The sequence below is a fragment of the Akebia trifoliata genome, chromosome 4 (assembly GCF_017979445.1).
Source record: "Akebia trifoliata isolate Shusen 1 chromosome 4, ASM1797944v1, whole genome shotgun sequence".
Classification (NCBI taxonomy): Eukaryota; Viridiplantae; Streptophyta; class Magnoliopsida; order Ranunculales; family Lardizabalaceae; genus Akebia; species Akebia trifoliata.
The window spans coordinates 19441784-19458657 of record NC_141378.1 but is presented as its reverse complement, the minus strand read 5'-3'; the positions used below and the strand labels follow the sequence as shown (position 1 = coordinate 19458657).

The window sequence follows — 16874 nt, the reverse complement described above, 5'->3', positions numbered from 1 at the left end:
TTCAAGACAGGAAAAAAAATGGACTGAAGATACCATAGAAATTGATGAACTTGGTGATGATAGATTTTTAGTTGAATAAGACATGGGTTTTTAGCAAGAGATTGAAGATGAAATCAATCAAGTTATTTAGGAGAAAACTAAGGTAAATGAGTCATGTCATGAGTTTGAGAATGGAGGAGTATCTCAAACATTCAAAAATAAAAACAAAATAAAAAATAAGCCTTTAGTCAAGATATGGTCTAAATCGAGTAAAAATTGGGTCATAAGGTGCAATGGTCCATTGTTCATACATAGGACTTATCGTTCCTTCATCAGAAAGTAATATAAAATTTTAAAATATATAAAATTATATTATTTTACCCCTTTTATATTTAAAAAACATTTAACAAACTTTTGAAGTTGACACATCAATGAAAGTCTTGATATGTACCAGTCGGACATATACATTAGTATTATTTATCCCTTTACAGTCAATCGTTTTGGATGTTTGCCCCACAGCCTGGTAGATGGATCAGTATTCTAAAAATTCAATTTGATTGATACTCCAAAACTTTTTTGAATTTTTGGCCGAAACCCCAGATGGATCTATATACCAAAATATGTCAAATTGATTAATGAAATGCAGTCATATGCATATGCAGGGCATAAAATGGGTTAGATTTTATTTGAAATCCGTGCCATCCGAATCCAAATTTGGTAGGTTTGATTCCTTCAAGTATATCCAACTAAAAAATGGGTCGGATATGAGTTGATGTCCCTTGAACCGAGTCGAATCCGGGTTGAATACGGATCCACTCCTATATCCGTCTAGATCCGAATAATATATTGCTTTGAAAATTATATTTTTATTTTTTTCAAGATATCTTTCTTCTAATAATTAAATCTTACATGAATTATTATTAAAATAAAAAAATTGTAATGATAAAATAGAATAGTATAGCAATTAGAAAAGAAATATAACCAAAAAGAATGTTGAACGGTCCAAAATTATTCGACCTGATCGACCCAAATCAAGTACTTCGATCGAATCTGAATACAGGTTTGGTGAGAACAAAATGGTTTAGATATGATTTTAGCTAATAAGATCCGAATCGGATTCGAATACAAATCCAAATAAAGAAAAATATGGATATGGTTGTACTCATATATTGTCTGAACCCGACCCATTTTAAGCCCTAATCATATAATTGAATTGATTTCCGATCTTACACTCGTAGTTGGGAATTGGAATTTTCATTTGTTGGCTAAAATTGAAATATCCTGTACATTTTAGAATCGTTGCATAAGCAAGAATACATGATTCATTTGATCATATTTGTCATATATCATAAGAGAAAGGTCGTTATGCATTGTTAGTGTAATCTCCTTAGGAGCCTCTTAAAAAAATTCTAAATTGATTTTTTAAGTGCAAATCCCTAGATTTAGAGATGTATACAATGAAACAACCAATAAAACACACAATTCTACTTGGCATTTCCTTTATTCATGTAAGATACCATGATTTGTGTGCCTCATAAATATTTGTAACTAACTTCATCACATTCCAATGCTTTTATCCTTTGGTTACTTATGTACCTACTAAGTACACCCATATTATGTAATATATTGGATCTAATATATATCCTTGCATAAATAAAATAGCCTGTCGCATTTTTTCATAAAACACTCGAGGTATGTAATCATTTCTATTCTTCTATGGCATTACACCAAAATGCTTGATTTGGAGCAGTCTATAATTTTTTGAGTGGCTGGGAATAGTTTTAAATGGTTTCATATAGGGTGTCCCTAATATTTGGGAACAATTCAAAACCATTCTTAATTTAATGCGATATAAACATCCTTGGTTTCTCTCTTTTTGGGGCGGTTTTTTAGATGTTCCAATGGTTTAGTTCGGAATGGTATTTGGGAACGATAATAAATCATTCCTACACTTTACAATAAACATTTGAGAAGATTTGCATTGTAACAGAAAATGGGAGGAACGAATTGGGCAAATATTAAGGAAACATTTGAATGTGCCCAAGGGAGGGACTCAATAGCCTTGGCTCCGGCCCTTGCTCTTCCGATCCCCTTAGTCGGATGTAAGTTCGAATGACCCCATCATCAAAAAATAAATAAATAAATTACCTCAAAGCATATCATTAAAAATCTCATTAATTGTTATAAGAAATTCACAATTTATATACACATAACTTTAAAATAAAATAAAAATAAGAAAAACAAATCCCATGTACATCTATATTTTTATCCACAAAAAATAGTATATGTTACAAGTTTGTAAGCACTTAAAAAATGTAAGGTATAAGTTATAAGCTTGTCGGAAAATTGAGTAAAGCTCATAAGCCATGCCACATACGATACCGTTCTAACTTCATTGAACATCAACAACCACCATGTATGCATATTCCAGAAGAGGTTTGCCACTATGAACCATACAAATGTACCCATTCTTGGTATGAACTTTTTCATGAGCAACAACTTGTTTATCCAAAGATTGATCATTTCTTGGTTGGTTAGAAATCGAAGGTGAACCCATTGAAGGTTGATCATTCCCTGGTTGGTTAGAAATGGAAGGTGATCTAGTCGATTATGGCATCTCTTATTGAATCAATGTACTTGATTGGGATTTTGGAGTCGTGCACTATTGCAACAAAGTTTCACAACATATGTTACGTACAATGATTAAAGAAAATTTAATGCTATCTAATGTTAAAAAATAAATATTAGAGATTTACCTTGATCAAATGTTTCAAGCAATGAAGTTCTCCAATTATGTATCCCATTCGAGACTCAAGATTTTGAATCGATTATGATTACTCATTTTTCCCCATTCATTGAAGGTTGATTTTTCAATACCTTGAACACGACTCATCATATCAACACCAAATAGCTTATGTAGACACCCCAATCTGCATAAATCTATTAGAAAAAATTCAAGTTTTCAAATTTTCAAGTTGGCTTCTATTAAAGGCCTAAAACCCTTCAACGGACTCACGTCACATAATAATTGTCACTTTACACATTTCTTCATGTATACATGCACACATACATCATTTCATATTAATTTACATGCTCAAACCTCGTCCTTAGTCCAACTTCATCCAACTCCCTACCCACTTCCCTGATCCATTTTCGACTCAATTTCATACCTACTCCCTAAATCCAAACCTATTCTCCATTAATCAATCAATTATACATATCTTAACCCAATGACAAGTCCACTTTCAAATCTAGTGCAAATACCCAAATCCAAACCATCTTAAGCCCATGAGCCAAATCCAAAGTCATATCAAAAGATGACACATGTTAGTCTCTCATAAGTCTTAATACCAAATGCTCCAACCTAATTAGAAAGTCAATTCTCTTTAAAAAAACCTAAGAATGCCCTCATCAAAAAGTAATGTTAAATCAAAAAGGTATTTTGATTTTTAGTAAAATTCCCTTAAAGTTGAAAGAACTTTCAATCCTACCTTTAAAAAGTAGGAATTTTCAAGTACATACATTGAACTCTCTCATTAATTCATTTCAAAAATATATATCCACCCTTACTTTTGAGATATTTACAAGAGGACCCAAGTCTAATTTTTACCTATCACTTCACTTTTACACATAGCACTCCCCTACTCACCTTATAAAAAATAATTTTGTTCTGTTACCTTTATTTATTAAAAAATCAAAGATAAAAATTACTTTTAGGGTTTCATTTACAAATTTCACATTTACCCTCATAAAGTTAAAAAATAAAAAAAAATCAAAATCAAAATCTTATGACATTTCTCTTTGTTTTTAGAGTTAGACCACTTTATCCTTAAAAGTTCTCTAAAACTATATAAATAATCTCATTTCCTATGGGCAATTGACGCTCTGAAGCCCCCTTCTCTCAATCTTAAACTCTATTGAAATTTCTACTAAACTCATTCAACCCTCCCCCAACCTTCAAGTTTCTAAACAAAAATCATCACTCATCTCTTACCTCCAACACTTAATCAAAACTTTCAATTTATAAGTTCTTCTACTCAAAATAATCTCATTCAAGACTATCAAAAAATAATGTGGGTTAGGGTTTAATTTTATTTTAAGCACTTGCATTTTCTTTTTCTATCCCTATTTCTTTTTCTTTTTAGAAAACCCTTAGGATGTAATAGAGAACTCTTATTTATCCTGAGTAAGTTGAATCTCAACTTTGAGCATGAAATGTTTAAGGCGATTTGACCGAAAGGATGGAAGTTGAAACCTTCTTAACCTATGTATTTCTCATGCATTATAATGTATGTTATACACACACACTACACATGCTTGGTCATGATGAAGAAATATATAATTCTTTTAGTATGGTTGAAATACTAAGTCTGTTATTTACAGAAGTTAGCCCCAACTCCAAAAGTAGAAGTCCAAAGTCTGAAAAGTCACATTTAGCAAAAACTTGTTCATTATAGAAGCACATAAGCCAGAAATTAATGTTTGCTTGACAACTTTTTATTGTTCAATTCTGATAAAATGACCAAAATACCCTTACTGTTGATAATGCAGTACGAATTTAGATACCCCACGCTTATGAGAACCAAAATTTTTCACATAAAATGATGAATTCCGCTACACGGAATGACAACCGTCGATCATGTTTAAAGCCTTGATTCAAAAAATCAAAACCTTAAAATTAATTAATTGATCACTAATTAAATCAATAAATATAAGGTTTAAACTAATAACCAATCAAATGATCCAATCAAAACTTTAAACAAATCGAACCAATCACGAACAAAAAAAGCAATTAATCGAACCAATCAATTAAAAAATTAAACAAATCATATATTAATTTAGGTGGAAAAGATGTTAAATTTGTGAGAAGCATGTGATAATCCCCACACACGTCCTTACCATTAATTCAGTCAAGATAGAATAGAAAGAAAAGAAAAGAAAAAGGAAAGCAAATTGAAAACCAAAAATAAAAAAGATTTTGTCCTTCTTTGGGTTTGATCAAAGCAAACAAATGAGGAAATTTTCCTTTATCTTTAATGCAAAAAAAAATAAAAAATTATAAAAGGGGGGACAGACATGACAACAAAGGGGGGACCTTTATGAAAATTAACACAACAAGGAAATTAAAGGGAAAAAAAGAAAAGAGGAAAGAGGAAAGCAGAAGAACAAAAAAAAAACCCCATCAAGGGCGGATTTACAGTGGGGGCAATGGGGGTAATTGCCCCCATAAGACTTTTTGAAATCTACAGGGAGGTAGTCATAATTTTTTTTTTTTAAATGAAATAGTTCTACTAATTTTCCCTCATAGAAATTTTGGAATTTTTTATATTAGCAATTTGTCCCCGTAGAAATTTTAAAGTGGTTGAAAAACTTAAGCATTAATATTCAATTTCTCCTTTGTAGTCTAAGGTATTATTTGTTAAACTGAAAAAAAAAAAAAAAAAAAAAGTGTTGAAACTTATAAACTTTGGATTTAAGTGCTAAAAAAGTTGTTTGTTACACATTGTTGAAACTGGTAAATTATTTTTTTTTTACCCTTACAATCATATTATATATTATTTGCATGTTTCAAATGCCTATTTCTTACAAACACAATAAAATATATTATTTCTTATAAATTAAAATACAATTCATTTTTAAATAATAAGTAATAGCCAAATTTTCAATTTCTAAATAATAATTTTTATTTATAAAACCCTACAAATTTCAAATTAAAAATGATAATATCATACAAGTCACCAAAATTTGAAATCAACATTGAAAGAACTTAATTTTGGATGAATAATTTTCGATGAAAATAAAGGATGTGTAATTATAAAAACACCCCACAAATTAATAAGGGCAACCCACACCATAGCCAATTTTTTTTTGTTTTATATGGGTTAAAGAAAATCCCGAAATAAAATATAATGACGATGAGATTCCATGGTTGGGAGCCCTAAAAATCTTAAATAATAAGTATATATGTATGTTTGATGCTCATCATGCTTCTCGATGTCGTAAATTATGAAAAGTATGCAAGGGATATTTCATCATACTATTTATTTATTTACATTTAAAGTTTGCATCACCCTTAGTTTGAGAGTGGAATGTGAAGCTTACTAGGTTTCACAATCCAAGCAACCCTTAAATGTTTGGTTGCTTATCAAATGCCAATTCGAGAAGACCACGTGTTCCTGCTATTGTGCATCAAAGAGTATCAAAAAGGTAGCATGGAAATAGAAGGTCATCCACTTCGTATTGATTTTCCAAGGTTCGATAAAAATGATCTTGAAAATGGGATTTTTCAGGGTGAACGATGTCAATAATTGAATGGTTTGCCCGATGAAATGATGGTTCCCTTGGCTTTGGCTCATCTAACCTGAGACACTATAGCATGGTATATCATTGGATGACTCATTCAATTGGGTTAGTGTTATGGCCCCAATTCACTCGGAACTTATGCTCTCATTTTGGCTCTCGGGAGTTCGTAGATCCAGGTGTGGCATTAGTAAACTCAAATAAACTTTTACAATTCATGAATTTCAATGCCTATTTGAAAAACTTGTCAATCGGATTATCGATTTACCATAATCATTTTTAATTAATTGTTTTGTTTCGGGGTTAAGTAATGACATGCGTGTTGGAGTTCAACTATTTTGACCTGCTAGACTAACCGAAGCATTTGATTTGGCTATTTGTTAAGAAACAATTAAAGTCACCTAAGAATTTTTTTTAATGCTGACCAACACCTCTTGAGCCTAAAAAGTTCTCCCAAGCTTATTTTTATTTAACAACTTTCTCCGATAAGGAAAAATGAATGACGATCAAAAGGTTGTAGACACCCCAATTTATACAAACCCATTAGAAAGAGTCCAAATTTTCAAAATCTCAAGTTGATTTCAATTAAGAGTCTAAAGCCTTTCAATGGGCCCACGTTACATAATAATTGTCACTTGACATATTTCTTCATGCATACCTGCACACATGCATCATTTCTTATTGTTTTGTATTCCCAAACCTTGTCCCTAATCCATCTATATAACCTTATCCAATTCCATATCCACTTTCCTAACCCATTTTTCCAAACTATGGATTAACCTAATTTCATACCCACTTTCAAATCCAAACTCACTTTCCATAACCTAACTCAATACCAAGTCTATTTTCAAGCTTAGTCCAAATATTTAAATCTAAATCATCCTAAGCCCATAATCTAAGTCCAAAACCAAAATCTAATACCAAATCCATTTTAAGCACATCCAAAAGCCCATGATCATCCACCTTTCCCCAAAATAGGACACATGGTGGTCTCTCATAAGCTCCAACCTTCAAGAAAGATCTTTATTGGTGGGTCAATGCTCCAACCTAATTAAAGAGTCAATTCCTTTGAAAAATCTCAAAAATGTCCTATCAAAAAGTGAGGTCAAATAAAAAAATGTGTCTTGGACGTTAATAAAAACCCCTAAAGTTGGGAGAATTTTCAATCCTATCATCTAAAAGTAGAAATCTTCAAGTACATATATGAAACTCTTTCATTAATCCATTTAAAATATATATATCTATCTTTGCTTTTGGAAATATTTACAAGAGAATCTAAGTCTAATGTTTATATATCACTTCACCTTTACACATGTAACTCTCACACTCATCTTCTCAAAAATACTTTTGTTCTCTCACCTCTATTTACCAAAAAATCAAAGACCTAAAAAGTTTATAGGATTTCATCTCACAAATTCCACCTCCATTCTTATGAAAATAAAAAATCCTAAAAGAAACAATCAAAATCTCATGACCAGTCTTTTTGTTTTTAAGGTTGGACTACTTTATCCTCAAAATTTCTCCAAAAATTCTATAAATAACCTTATTTCTTATGAATAATTTATGCTCTTAAAGCCTCATCTCGCAACCTAAAATTCTACCAAAATTCCTACTCAATATCTCTAATCATTTCTCAATTCAAGAACTTACATCCATCTTTCAACTCTCAACCAAGAACCCTCATCTTCTTTAACCTCCAACCCACATTGCTGATACAGATGTATGTACAAACCGTAGATGCCTTTCATCGAGATACGAGTGAAAAACATCTATGATTTTGTGAGTACCTCCACATTAACAATGTGTGAAACGATGTCAATTTTAATATCACTCCAGCATAACTTATAAATTAAGAGAGCTGATATTGGCACCTAAATTTACTTATTACTCCCCCAATTTCTTAAGGGTGAGTCTATCAACCCTTTTGAATAAAAAGTAACTAGAAAAAAAATAGTTTTATGATAAAGTAACTTTTAAAAGTAGAAAGTAGTTTACTTTTACTTTTTAAAAAATTAAGATTTTTAACTTTTTAAAATGAATCCAAACAAGTCTTTTAACTTTTTAATTTCTAAAAATAAAAAAGTTACTTTGATGTGTGTATCCAAACGATCTCATTTTTATAACCTATGAACTCTAGAGTTCGTCACTTTTAACATCTATGAATTTGTAGATATACCAGTGAATTCATTGATAACAAAAATGACAAATTCACTCGAAATGCATGTTATGGGAATTAAAATGAATGGTGCATCGAAATCAAAATTTGGACATTATGCATATTTTGAGAAAAATCGCATTTCTTAAATTATTTGTAACACCCCAATTAAAGTTTAAAACACTCCTCAAACATTTCAAAGGTTAATCTCAATATTATAACACTCCTTCAAACAATTTCAATAGTTGTTTATAATTTAGGTTAGGTTCATATAAAATCCTAAATCTAAAAAAAAAAAAAATCTAGTAAAAAATAATAATTGAGAGAGCTTCTATTGACACTCCAATTTTTACTTATTGGCAAGCATTCACTTAATATTATTTTTTTAATTGGGATGTAATAAGTAAAAGTTGGTGTGCTAATAGCAGCTCTTTCAATAAACAGAGCTTCTATTACCACACCATCTTTTGCTACTGCCACCCCAAGATGTGGGTTACTCTTTGGTTAATTGGGGTGGCGTTAGCCAAAGTTGGTCTGGCAATAGAATCTCTCTAAATTACAATGCTCCCTTCGAAAGTAGCAGGAGCTTGGGACTCGGGGGTTTTATCGGTAGTAGAGTACATGGACGACTCCATCGTCTCCAACTCCAACTCTAACCAGTCCTCCAGTGGCGGCCCCATCAAAAGATCTTCCAAACGCCTAATATTTGATCGTCGTTACGGTTGGGTGTAAATTCTCTCTCTCTCTCTCTCTCTCTCTCTCTCTCTCTCTCTCTCTCTCTCTCTCTCTATAATTCTATAGAACTCTCTCTCTCTTAGGGTTTCTTTGTATCAATGTAGGCTTGATGAATGGAAGGAACCTTCAGAAGAAGCTTTAGCTGGTGGAAGAGGAATGTATGATTCTATTTCTATCCACTTCTTTTCTTTATTTGTTTCTGAAAATTTTGTTTTGTGTAATTTTTCTTTATAATTTCTATCTTTTTTCAGGTTTTGTATTTTGCCTCTCGCAAACGCTTTGGTTAAGATCGCTTCTCAATCGGTGCGGAAAATTTCTTCTAATCTTACCAATAGCTGTGTGGTTTTAATTTTCCTGATTTAATTCGTTATTTTGATTGAATTTTTCTGAATTTCTATATTGGGTTCCTTTTTATTTGCTGGAAAAAAATATTTCATGGAAAATCATTTGTTCTGTACCCTACCCGCATTGATTGGGCAAGAAAAATCAGGGTCTTGTGGAAAACTGGTGGAAGTTGGATAGGGAAATTCCTTTTCCCAGCAAAATTGGGTTCCAACTAAAGCTCAATTTCTAAGTAAAATGCATGAGAAGAAGGTGGAAAATTATGTTTTCTTGAGAAATCAATTTTATTTGTAGTTCTATTTAGCGAACAAACATGACCTTAAAAATTACAGAATTGCTCGAAATATATCGCATTTTAAGGCATGATTGTAATACATTTTCTTTGAAATAGAGCTAAAAGAAAGCGTACTTCTTATTTTGCAATTGGTAAGATAGTAAAAGCTTTATCTTAGAAGAGCTTATTAGAGCAAAACTTGTTCTTTGTCTTCTTTTTTAGAAGTAACAAAAAATGATACTTGTAGAGTTTTGAGGTGTTGTTTTTGAAATAGGGGAAGACGTGTCGAGGTTCTTTTTTTCAATCGAAACTGATTTCATATTGAAGAAATTGCTTTCAGTTTACGTCTTGTCTTTGCTTATTTTCTCCTTTCAGTTTTGGTCATGGTTACATCTCTTATGCTTTATATGGTTGATGTAACATATGTGAGTTCTATTTATTTATGTTGAGTAGAATTTTAAAATTATCATCATCATTGAAGCCTTATCCCAAAGATTTGGGGTCAACTAGACTAATTGTGTTCCACAATTCAATTTTTTAAAGAGCCATGACTTATTTTATTGAAAGTGAATTCATATTCGCTTTCAATATCAACCCACGTTCTTTTTCGTCTTTAGAACTTTCAACTTGTAAATTCCTTTTAATTGGAGTTGTAGTTGGCCTTTGTTGAATACTCTCTCAATTGACTTTTTATTAGTTTATCACCCATTGGAGTTATTCCTACAGAGTGAGGTGGTTGAAGGAAGGTGATAAGAACACTAAGTTCTTCCATCGAACAACTAATAGTCAGGAGAAATAAATTTTATCTCTAAGATTCAGGTGAATGAGGTGGAGTTGAAAGGGAAAGAGAGAATCAAGAGGGTATGGTTGTGTATTATGAAAAATTATATCATGGAGTATACAATGAGAGACCTCTCCTTGACAATCTCGAATTTGATAAAACCTTTCTTGATTGGCAACAATGGCTTGAACGTTCTTTTGATGAGGAAGAGGTCCTCTAATCAGTGTGTTCCTTGAGTGGGGATAAAGCAATTATGACCAGATGGAGATTTTCTCAGCATCATTTTTGGGTCTCCCTCTTGGAGTGTAATACACAAGTTAAGTTATCTAGGACCCGATGATCGATAAGATAGAAACTAGGCTGAGATCTTGGAAGGTGAGTTCTTTATCTAAAGGAGGTAGCATCCCAATTTATTTCCTAATACCCCTTTCAATTCCCAAATTTATAGAATTGAAACTAGAGAAGCTTTTTTGAAACTTCCTTTGGCATTATGGTGAATTGAGGAAATTTCAACATATGAAGTACGAGATTAGCTATACACCAGAAAAATTTGTGGCTCAGGAATCAGAAAAATTAAGCAAACCTATGTAGCACTTCTTAGGAAGTAGTCATGGAGGTTTAGTTTAGAGAGGGGCACCTTGTGGAAAAATGTAATTAGGCAAAATACTAGGAAAATTAGCTTGGTAACCACTACTTATAAGATCATATTGAAGTTGCTTGCTTTTACAATGATATTAGTACTCCAAGGGATTATTGGAACTGCTCAATTGACGTTTGTGTATGGTAGGAAAATCTTGGATGGAGTCCTAATTGCAAATGAATGTCGTTTCCAGGGTGACAGGGGTGGTTTGCAAGATTGACTTGGAGAAAGCATATGACCATGTTTGTCGAACCTTTCTCAAATATCTTATGAATTGTATGGGATTTTTTACCAAATGGATCAAATGGTTTATGAAGTGTGTTTCTTCCCTTTCTTTCTCAACTCTAGTTAATGGATCTCTTTTTGATTTCTTCAAGGGTTCAAGGGCTTGTAGCAAAGAGAATCATTGTCCCCATTCTTGTTCATTGTGATTGCAAAAGCTCTTGGAAGGATGTTGGCAAAGGTTGTATCAAATGAAGATCTTGCGGGATTCTTAATTGGGTTAGGTGGGTTGGGAGCCAATGCTTGAGTAGGTGGGAAGGAGGTTGAGTTCATGGCAGTTGAAGTACTTATCTAAAGGGGGGTGGGGTGACCTTTATTAAGAGTACAGTGACAGTTATCCGTAATTACTCCCTCTCTTTGTTCTCAATTCCCAGATGTGTGGAGACGAAGCTTGACAAGTTATTTCGTGAGCTCCTCTAGCATGGTAAGGAAGGCAAGAAGAAGTTCTACTAAGTGAATTGGAAAAATGTTCTTCCCAAAAAGTCATGGTGGCCTTGGTCTTGAAAGGTTGAATCTAATGAACTCAACTCTAATGGGAAAGTGACTTTGGTGGTTTGGGATGGAGGTGGATAGTTTATGTCGGCGAGTAATTGCCTCAATAAATTTGGGGTGAGTATGACTGGGATAGTGGGAGTGCCAAGGCCTCTTATGAATGTGGGGTATGGAAAAGAGAGTTGAAAATTCTAGCATCATTCCATAAGAAAGTGCACGTTAAAATTGGGAGGGGGAGTACGGTGCGGTTTTGGGAGGATCATTGGTGTGGGAACTTGCTTTTAATGGGGAAATTTCCAAAACTTTGTATTGTCTCACAAGGAAGGTTATTCCATTTCTTCATTCATTATTAGTTTGGGCAGGGAACTTCGGGTTTAGAAGAGGCTTAATGACTTGGGAGGTGACGGACATTGCCAAATTGATAAATTGCACCGCTTTAGTGCTGTTGCGGCTAGATGTTGTGGATTGTAAGGTGTGAGAAGTCGTGATGGGATCAATGAGGTCCTTTTATTTGTTGATGGTATAGGCAAGTAATGCTTCATTCCCAGCATCATCGATTTGGGGCCCTAAGGTTCCATCCAAGTTAACATTTTTCATCACACTACAAAACAACTTGAGGTTGTGGGCTCAAGTCCAGCTTACCCATCAAAAATACGTTACCATTTTTTGTATGATTGGCGATTTTGGGTAAGATTCTTACCTCAGATCAGATCGGATCATCTGGAGAGGATTCTCTTTGGCTAACTTCTATCTTTATGAGAAGCGTGGGGAGCTAGCTAATCATATCCTCTTTCACTGCCCTTGTGCACCTGTTTTTGACTCAATTCTTGTCCTTGTTAAGTACTGTTGGGTGCCTTCTGACATCTACATGGGCTTTATTCTGGTCTTGGATTCAGTTGGGCTCTGCCTTCTTAGTGCCTAAGAGGATTTTCTGGTGCCTAGCCTGTTTGCAATTTGTTGGGGCCTTCGGAAGAAGAGGAGTAGCCATTTATTTGATGGCAAGGAGCTGTCCCCATAAGATATTTTCCTTTCAATCTTGAGCTTCTTGTAAAATATTTAAGGAGTGTTGAGTTGTATTCTGGGGAGTTGGGAGCGGGTTTGTAACATTGAGTCATGGAATAGTGCTTGTCGTGTTGGGTCTTTATTTTCTGGTTGGTCATCTAAAGCAGCTTGATTAATGAAATCTTACCATAAAAGAAAGATACAAAAATAAATTAACGTCCTTGTCTTTGAAGCTCTGAATTTCATCTGAGATTTACCCATTCAATGTCTGTTCACTTGTACCATGGTTTTGGTTGTTGAGAGATCTCATACTTGAATATTCTCATGTCTAAAGCTTTAAAAGGTTCATGCTGTTTGGTTACTTCTGTTCAAAGAAAGCAGAATCATATAGTATGCACAGGGATGTATATGCAAGTAGTCTTTTTTCCCTAAAAATACTAATACTTGACATGAAAATGCAATTATGTTCTCTCAACTAATAACTGTTGTTAATTGTTTCTAAGAATCGAAATCAAAACATTTCATTATATTAGCATTACTTTATTATAATTTTGTTTAATTTTCGCCGAACCTTCTTTCAGATTAACCTTGCAGTATCCACTGCGATCAAAGTTGTTGAAAAACCAGATGAATTCTCACCTCGGGCATTACAAGCAAATCTCAACGATGGGCTGAAGAAATTCCAATCTTCCTTACACAAATGCAATTTTAATCCATTCACCCCCAAAGGAAATCCTTCGATACTCTCTACTAGCTTCATAGAGCATTTGGAAAGTAGTGAATCAGAAAATAGCTAAAGTCGTTTTGCTGCAGCTGCTAAGCTGACACGGTATGGAGGTCTCTCCTTGTAACTAGATTAATCACATTCCAATTGTAAGAAATCATGTATTCGACCAAAAGAAGCATTTAGTACTTTGAGAGTTATATTATGATCATTATTTCTCATGTTTTACTCCCTGAAGATTTTTTATGATATGGGTTAAAATTTTGATCTTGGATGGACAAAACTTAGGCTGGTTGGCTGTGTGAGTGATGTAGATAGGCTTGTCTACACTTATCTCAATGCCTATGATCGAATTAAGATGCATCGAAGAAAGAAATAATCAGCATTGACCAAGTCAACCTGTATTGATCAAGTCAACTCGACCCAAACTTTGACGGATCCACTAGACTTAGTCCAACTTCTCTTAGGATTTTTTTTTTGTATTGAGTTTCTATTTTTTAAGTCACTTAAGTAGTCCTAGTTAGTTTCTATTTTAAATTTAGAAAGTTTCTTTTCCTAATTAGTTTCTAATTTGTTTTATGTTTAAAATTCGTTTTTATTATTTAGGTTATAATTAGAAGTCCTTTTAGATATCCAAATTGAGTTCTAATAGGATTTGAAGGTTAGTAATATGCTATAGATAGATTAGGAAATTACTTTTTAGTATTTTAGAAGGTTTCTAAGTTGTTATGGAGTAATCTATATAAGGAACTCCAATAAATAAATTCAGTGAAGAGTAAATTTTTTTTTAAGATTGATTAATAGAAGAAGAGATTTTTCTTCTCTTTCTTTGTTTTTTTTTTTAGCATTAGAGTTCGATATTAGTTCTTAATTTTAGTGTTTGCAATTGATTTCCATCAATCTCAAATCTAGATTGAAGTTTCTAGTTTGTTTTGCTCGACATAGATATTTTTTATTACTCTTAGTTCTTGGGATTTCACCCTAGAACCAGATTTTTAACATAAACTTCAGGTTTATGTGTTCTACCCTTACACCAATGAGAGAGGTAAGAATGACCTTTCAAGTTTGATTGAGTCTGCCAATAAACTTATCGAGTCTGAAGTGTATTATGAACTCCACTTATCATATTTGTTTATTGTTAAGGAAGACGGTGATTTTCTTGCTTTAAACCATAGTTGGCAAGATTTCAATTTATATTCTTAATAGTATACTTTTTGAACTCTTGTACTTTTTGTTTCAGATAATATCAAGTACAAATATTAGGAGATGTTTTATTCAGAAAATGTTATTAATTTTGCAGTCTTGAATTTTAGCTCATTCATCGCAATCAGCCACGTTGCAGTGCATCATTTTTAGATAAGTGTCTTAGTCGACTATGGGCTATGTATGATCGGGAAATATTATTCTTCTTTGGAAAGAAAAAAATCTTCATATTTTATGCTCTTTTCTTATTTTCTTAAAAAATGTTGAAGTGACCTCATTTGCACTTTGTTGGCATTGAGGTGTATATGAGCCATAGATGCTTTTCATTGAGATATGAGTGAAAAACATCCACGGTTCTGCGCATACCTCCACATCAGAAAAGTGCAAAATGAGGTCAATCTTGAGGTCACTCCAGCATGACTCATTTTTGAAAAACAAACCTGAATTATACATAAAGTTGGAGGGTTTTTTTTTTTTTTTTTCAGATGGATCATTCTGATTGGATGAATTAATTGATTAGCGTGGGACAGAATTCCTCTTAATCAATCGTACATACAGCCAATATTCCAAATCATGCAGTCGAAGGATGATGAGGATTATTTGATTGGTTTGATTTACTTGGCCACCAACGAATGGATGCTCTGGTCCCACGTTCATATATTTGCCGATTATCAGATTGTTGCTAGTACGACATAAGAAGACTGGTCAACAATAGCCTTAACTCCATAACAAACCATATTAGGTAGGAAGTAGGATGAAGCAAACATCACGATGTTTGCTCTAGTGTGAGACACTAGAGTTTCCTTACACGGTTGGGTGCCATATGGATGTAGGACATGAAAATAGATATTTCCTCACCATTGAAGTTAAATTTGAACCGTGCTAGAATAACAATTTGGGGGGGGCGGGGGATTTCTAACTAGAATATCTCAATGAAAAGCATCTATTGTTCCTACACACTTCCACATCAAAAATGCCTTCCACCCCACGTTTACTTCAGCATTTTAATGACTGGGCGCCTATGGACTTGTCCTATGTAAGCTAAAAATTTCGTAATGAGCCATAGAGATCATCCTCACAAAAAATCAGTTCATTCTAAAATTTCTAACCCAAATTTATAAGTTGAAGAATCGTAGATCATCAATTTTTAACCGTTAGTTTGTAACCATTTTTCATGGGGTTAGAAGTTTGGGAATGGGCTGATTTTTTGTGAGTATGGTCTTTACATCATAGAGTTTATCATCATAAAAAATCAATCCATTCCGAAATGTTTTAGTCATATAAGACAATTTTGTCTAGAACGTTGTCTATAATTTTGTCTACTGAACTCTGATCATTTTGTCTAGGACTTTAGTCTAGGTTCTACATGGTCTTACTGTCCATGCAACGTTTTTCATTTTTATTGTGATAATCTGACTACCCCCCATGTGGCAAACTCAGTCGACTATCCTGACGGGACAAGTTTGGGAATCGTAGATCTGCGCTCCTCAATACGTTACTGCACTTCCCCATAAAAAAGTGTATCTCGAGCAAACCATGTATCCTATGGAGTGCAGATCTAGGTTCCTAAACTCGTCATGTCAGGTAGTCAATTGAGTTTGCCACATGGGGTAGTCAGATTATCACAACTCTTTCCATTTATGTACTCAATATTTCTCAAGTGGCCAATATTGCATGCTCTTCCCGGCCCATTGATCCCATGAATGTCTAATTACAGTCCACATAGCTCAAAAGAGGTTGAAGACATGGCCAAGGTATATCCAATATTTGCCAAATTGGAGGATATATGACCATCAGTTTCAGAACACATGGGTTAAACATCTCTTACTAAATGGTTGATTTTGTAGGCGTAGGGGTAGATAACTTAAGAGAACTTCTATTGGCACATAAGCTTTTACTTATAACACCTCAATGATAATATAACTAAATGGAACTCTCTCTCTCTCTCTCTCCAACAAATAATTT

At 33.4% G+C, this 16874-nt stretch overlaps 1 protein-coding gene and 1 long non-coding RNA gene across 2 annotated transcripts; both read left to right on the top strand.

The window, feature by feature from the left end:
* The first annotated feature begins 8957 nt into the window (after positions 1-8957).
* LOC147404351 (uncharacterized) lies at positions 8958-13927 on the top strand. Its single transcript, XM_086440274.1, has 4 exons — positions 8958-9162; positions 9274-9327; positions 9421-9472; positions 13564-13927. Exons 1-4 carry the CDS (start codon positions 8996-8998, stop codon positions 13777-13779), a joined length of 489 nt encoding a protein of 162 aa, XP_086296400.1. The 5' UTR covers positions 8958-8995; the 3' UTR covers positions 13780-13927.
* LOC147404352 (uncharacterized) lies at positions 9479-12573 on the top strand. Its single transcript, XR_015177736.1, has 2 exons — positions 9479-11482; positions 11584-12573. It is a non-coding gene; the product is annotated as an uncharacterized LOC147404352 (long non-coding RNA).
* Positions 13928-16874: the final 2947 nt, after the last annotated feature.

Coding starts and splice junctions, on each gene's coding strand:
- LOC147404351 (XM_086440274.1), top strand. CDS start 8,996: ATGCTCCCTTCGAAAGTAGCAGGAGCTTGGGACTCGGGGGTTTTATCG. Junction 9,328..9,420: donor TTAGCTGGTGGAAGAGGAAT/GTATGATTCTAT, acceptor ATCTTTTTTCAG/GTTTTGTATTTTGCCTCTCG. Junction 9,473..13,563: donor TTAAGATCGCTTCTCAATCG/GTGCGGAAAATT, acceptor ACCTTCTTTCAG/ATTAACCTTGCAGTATCCAC.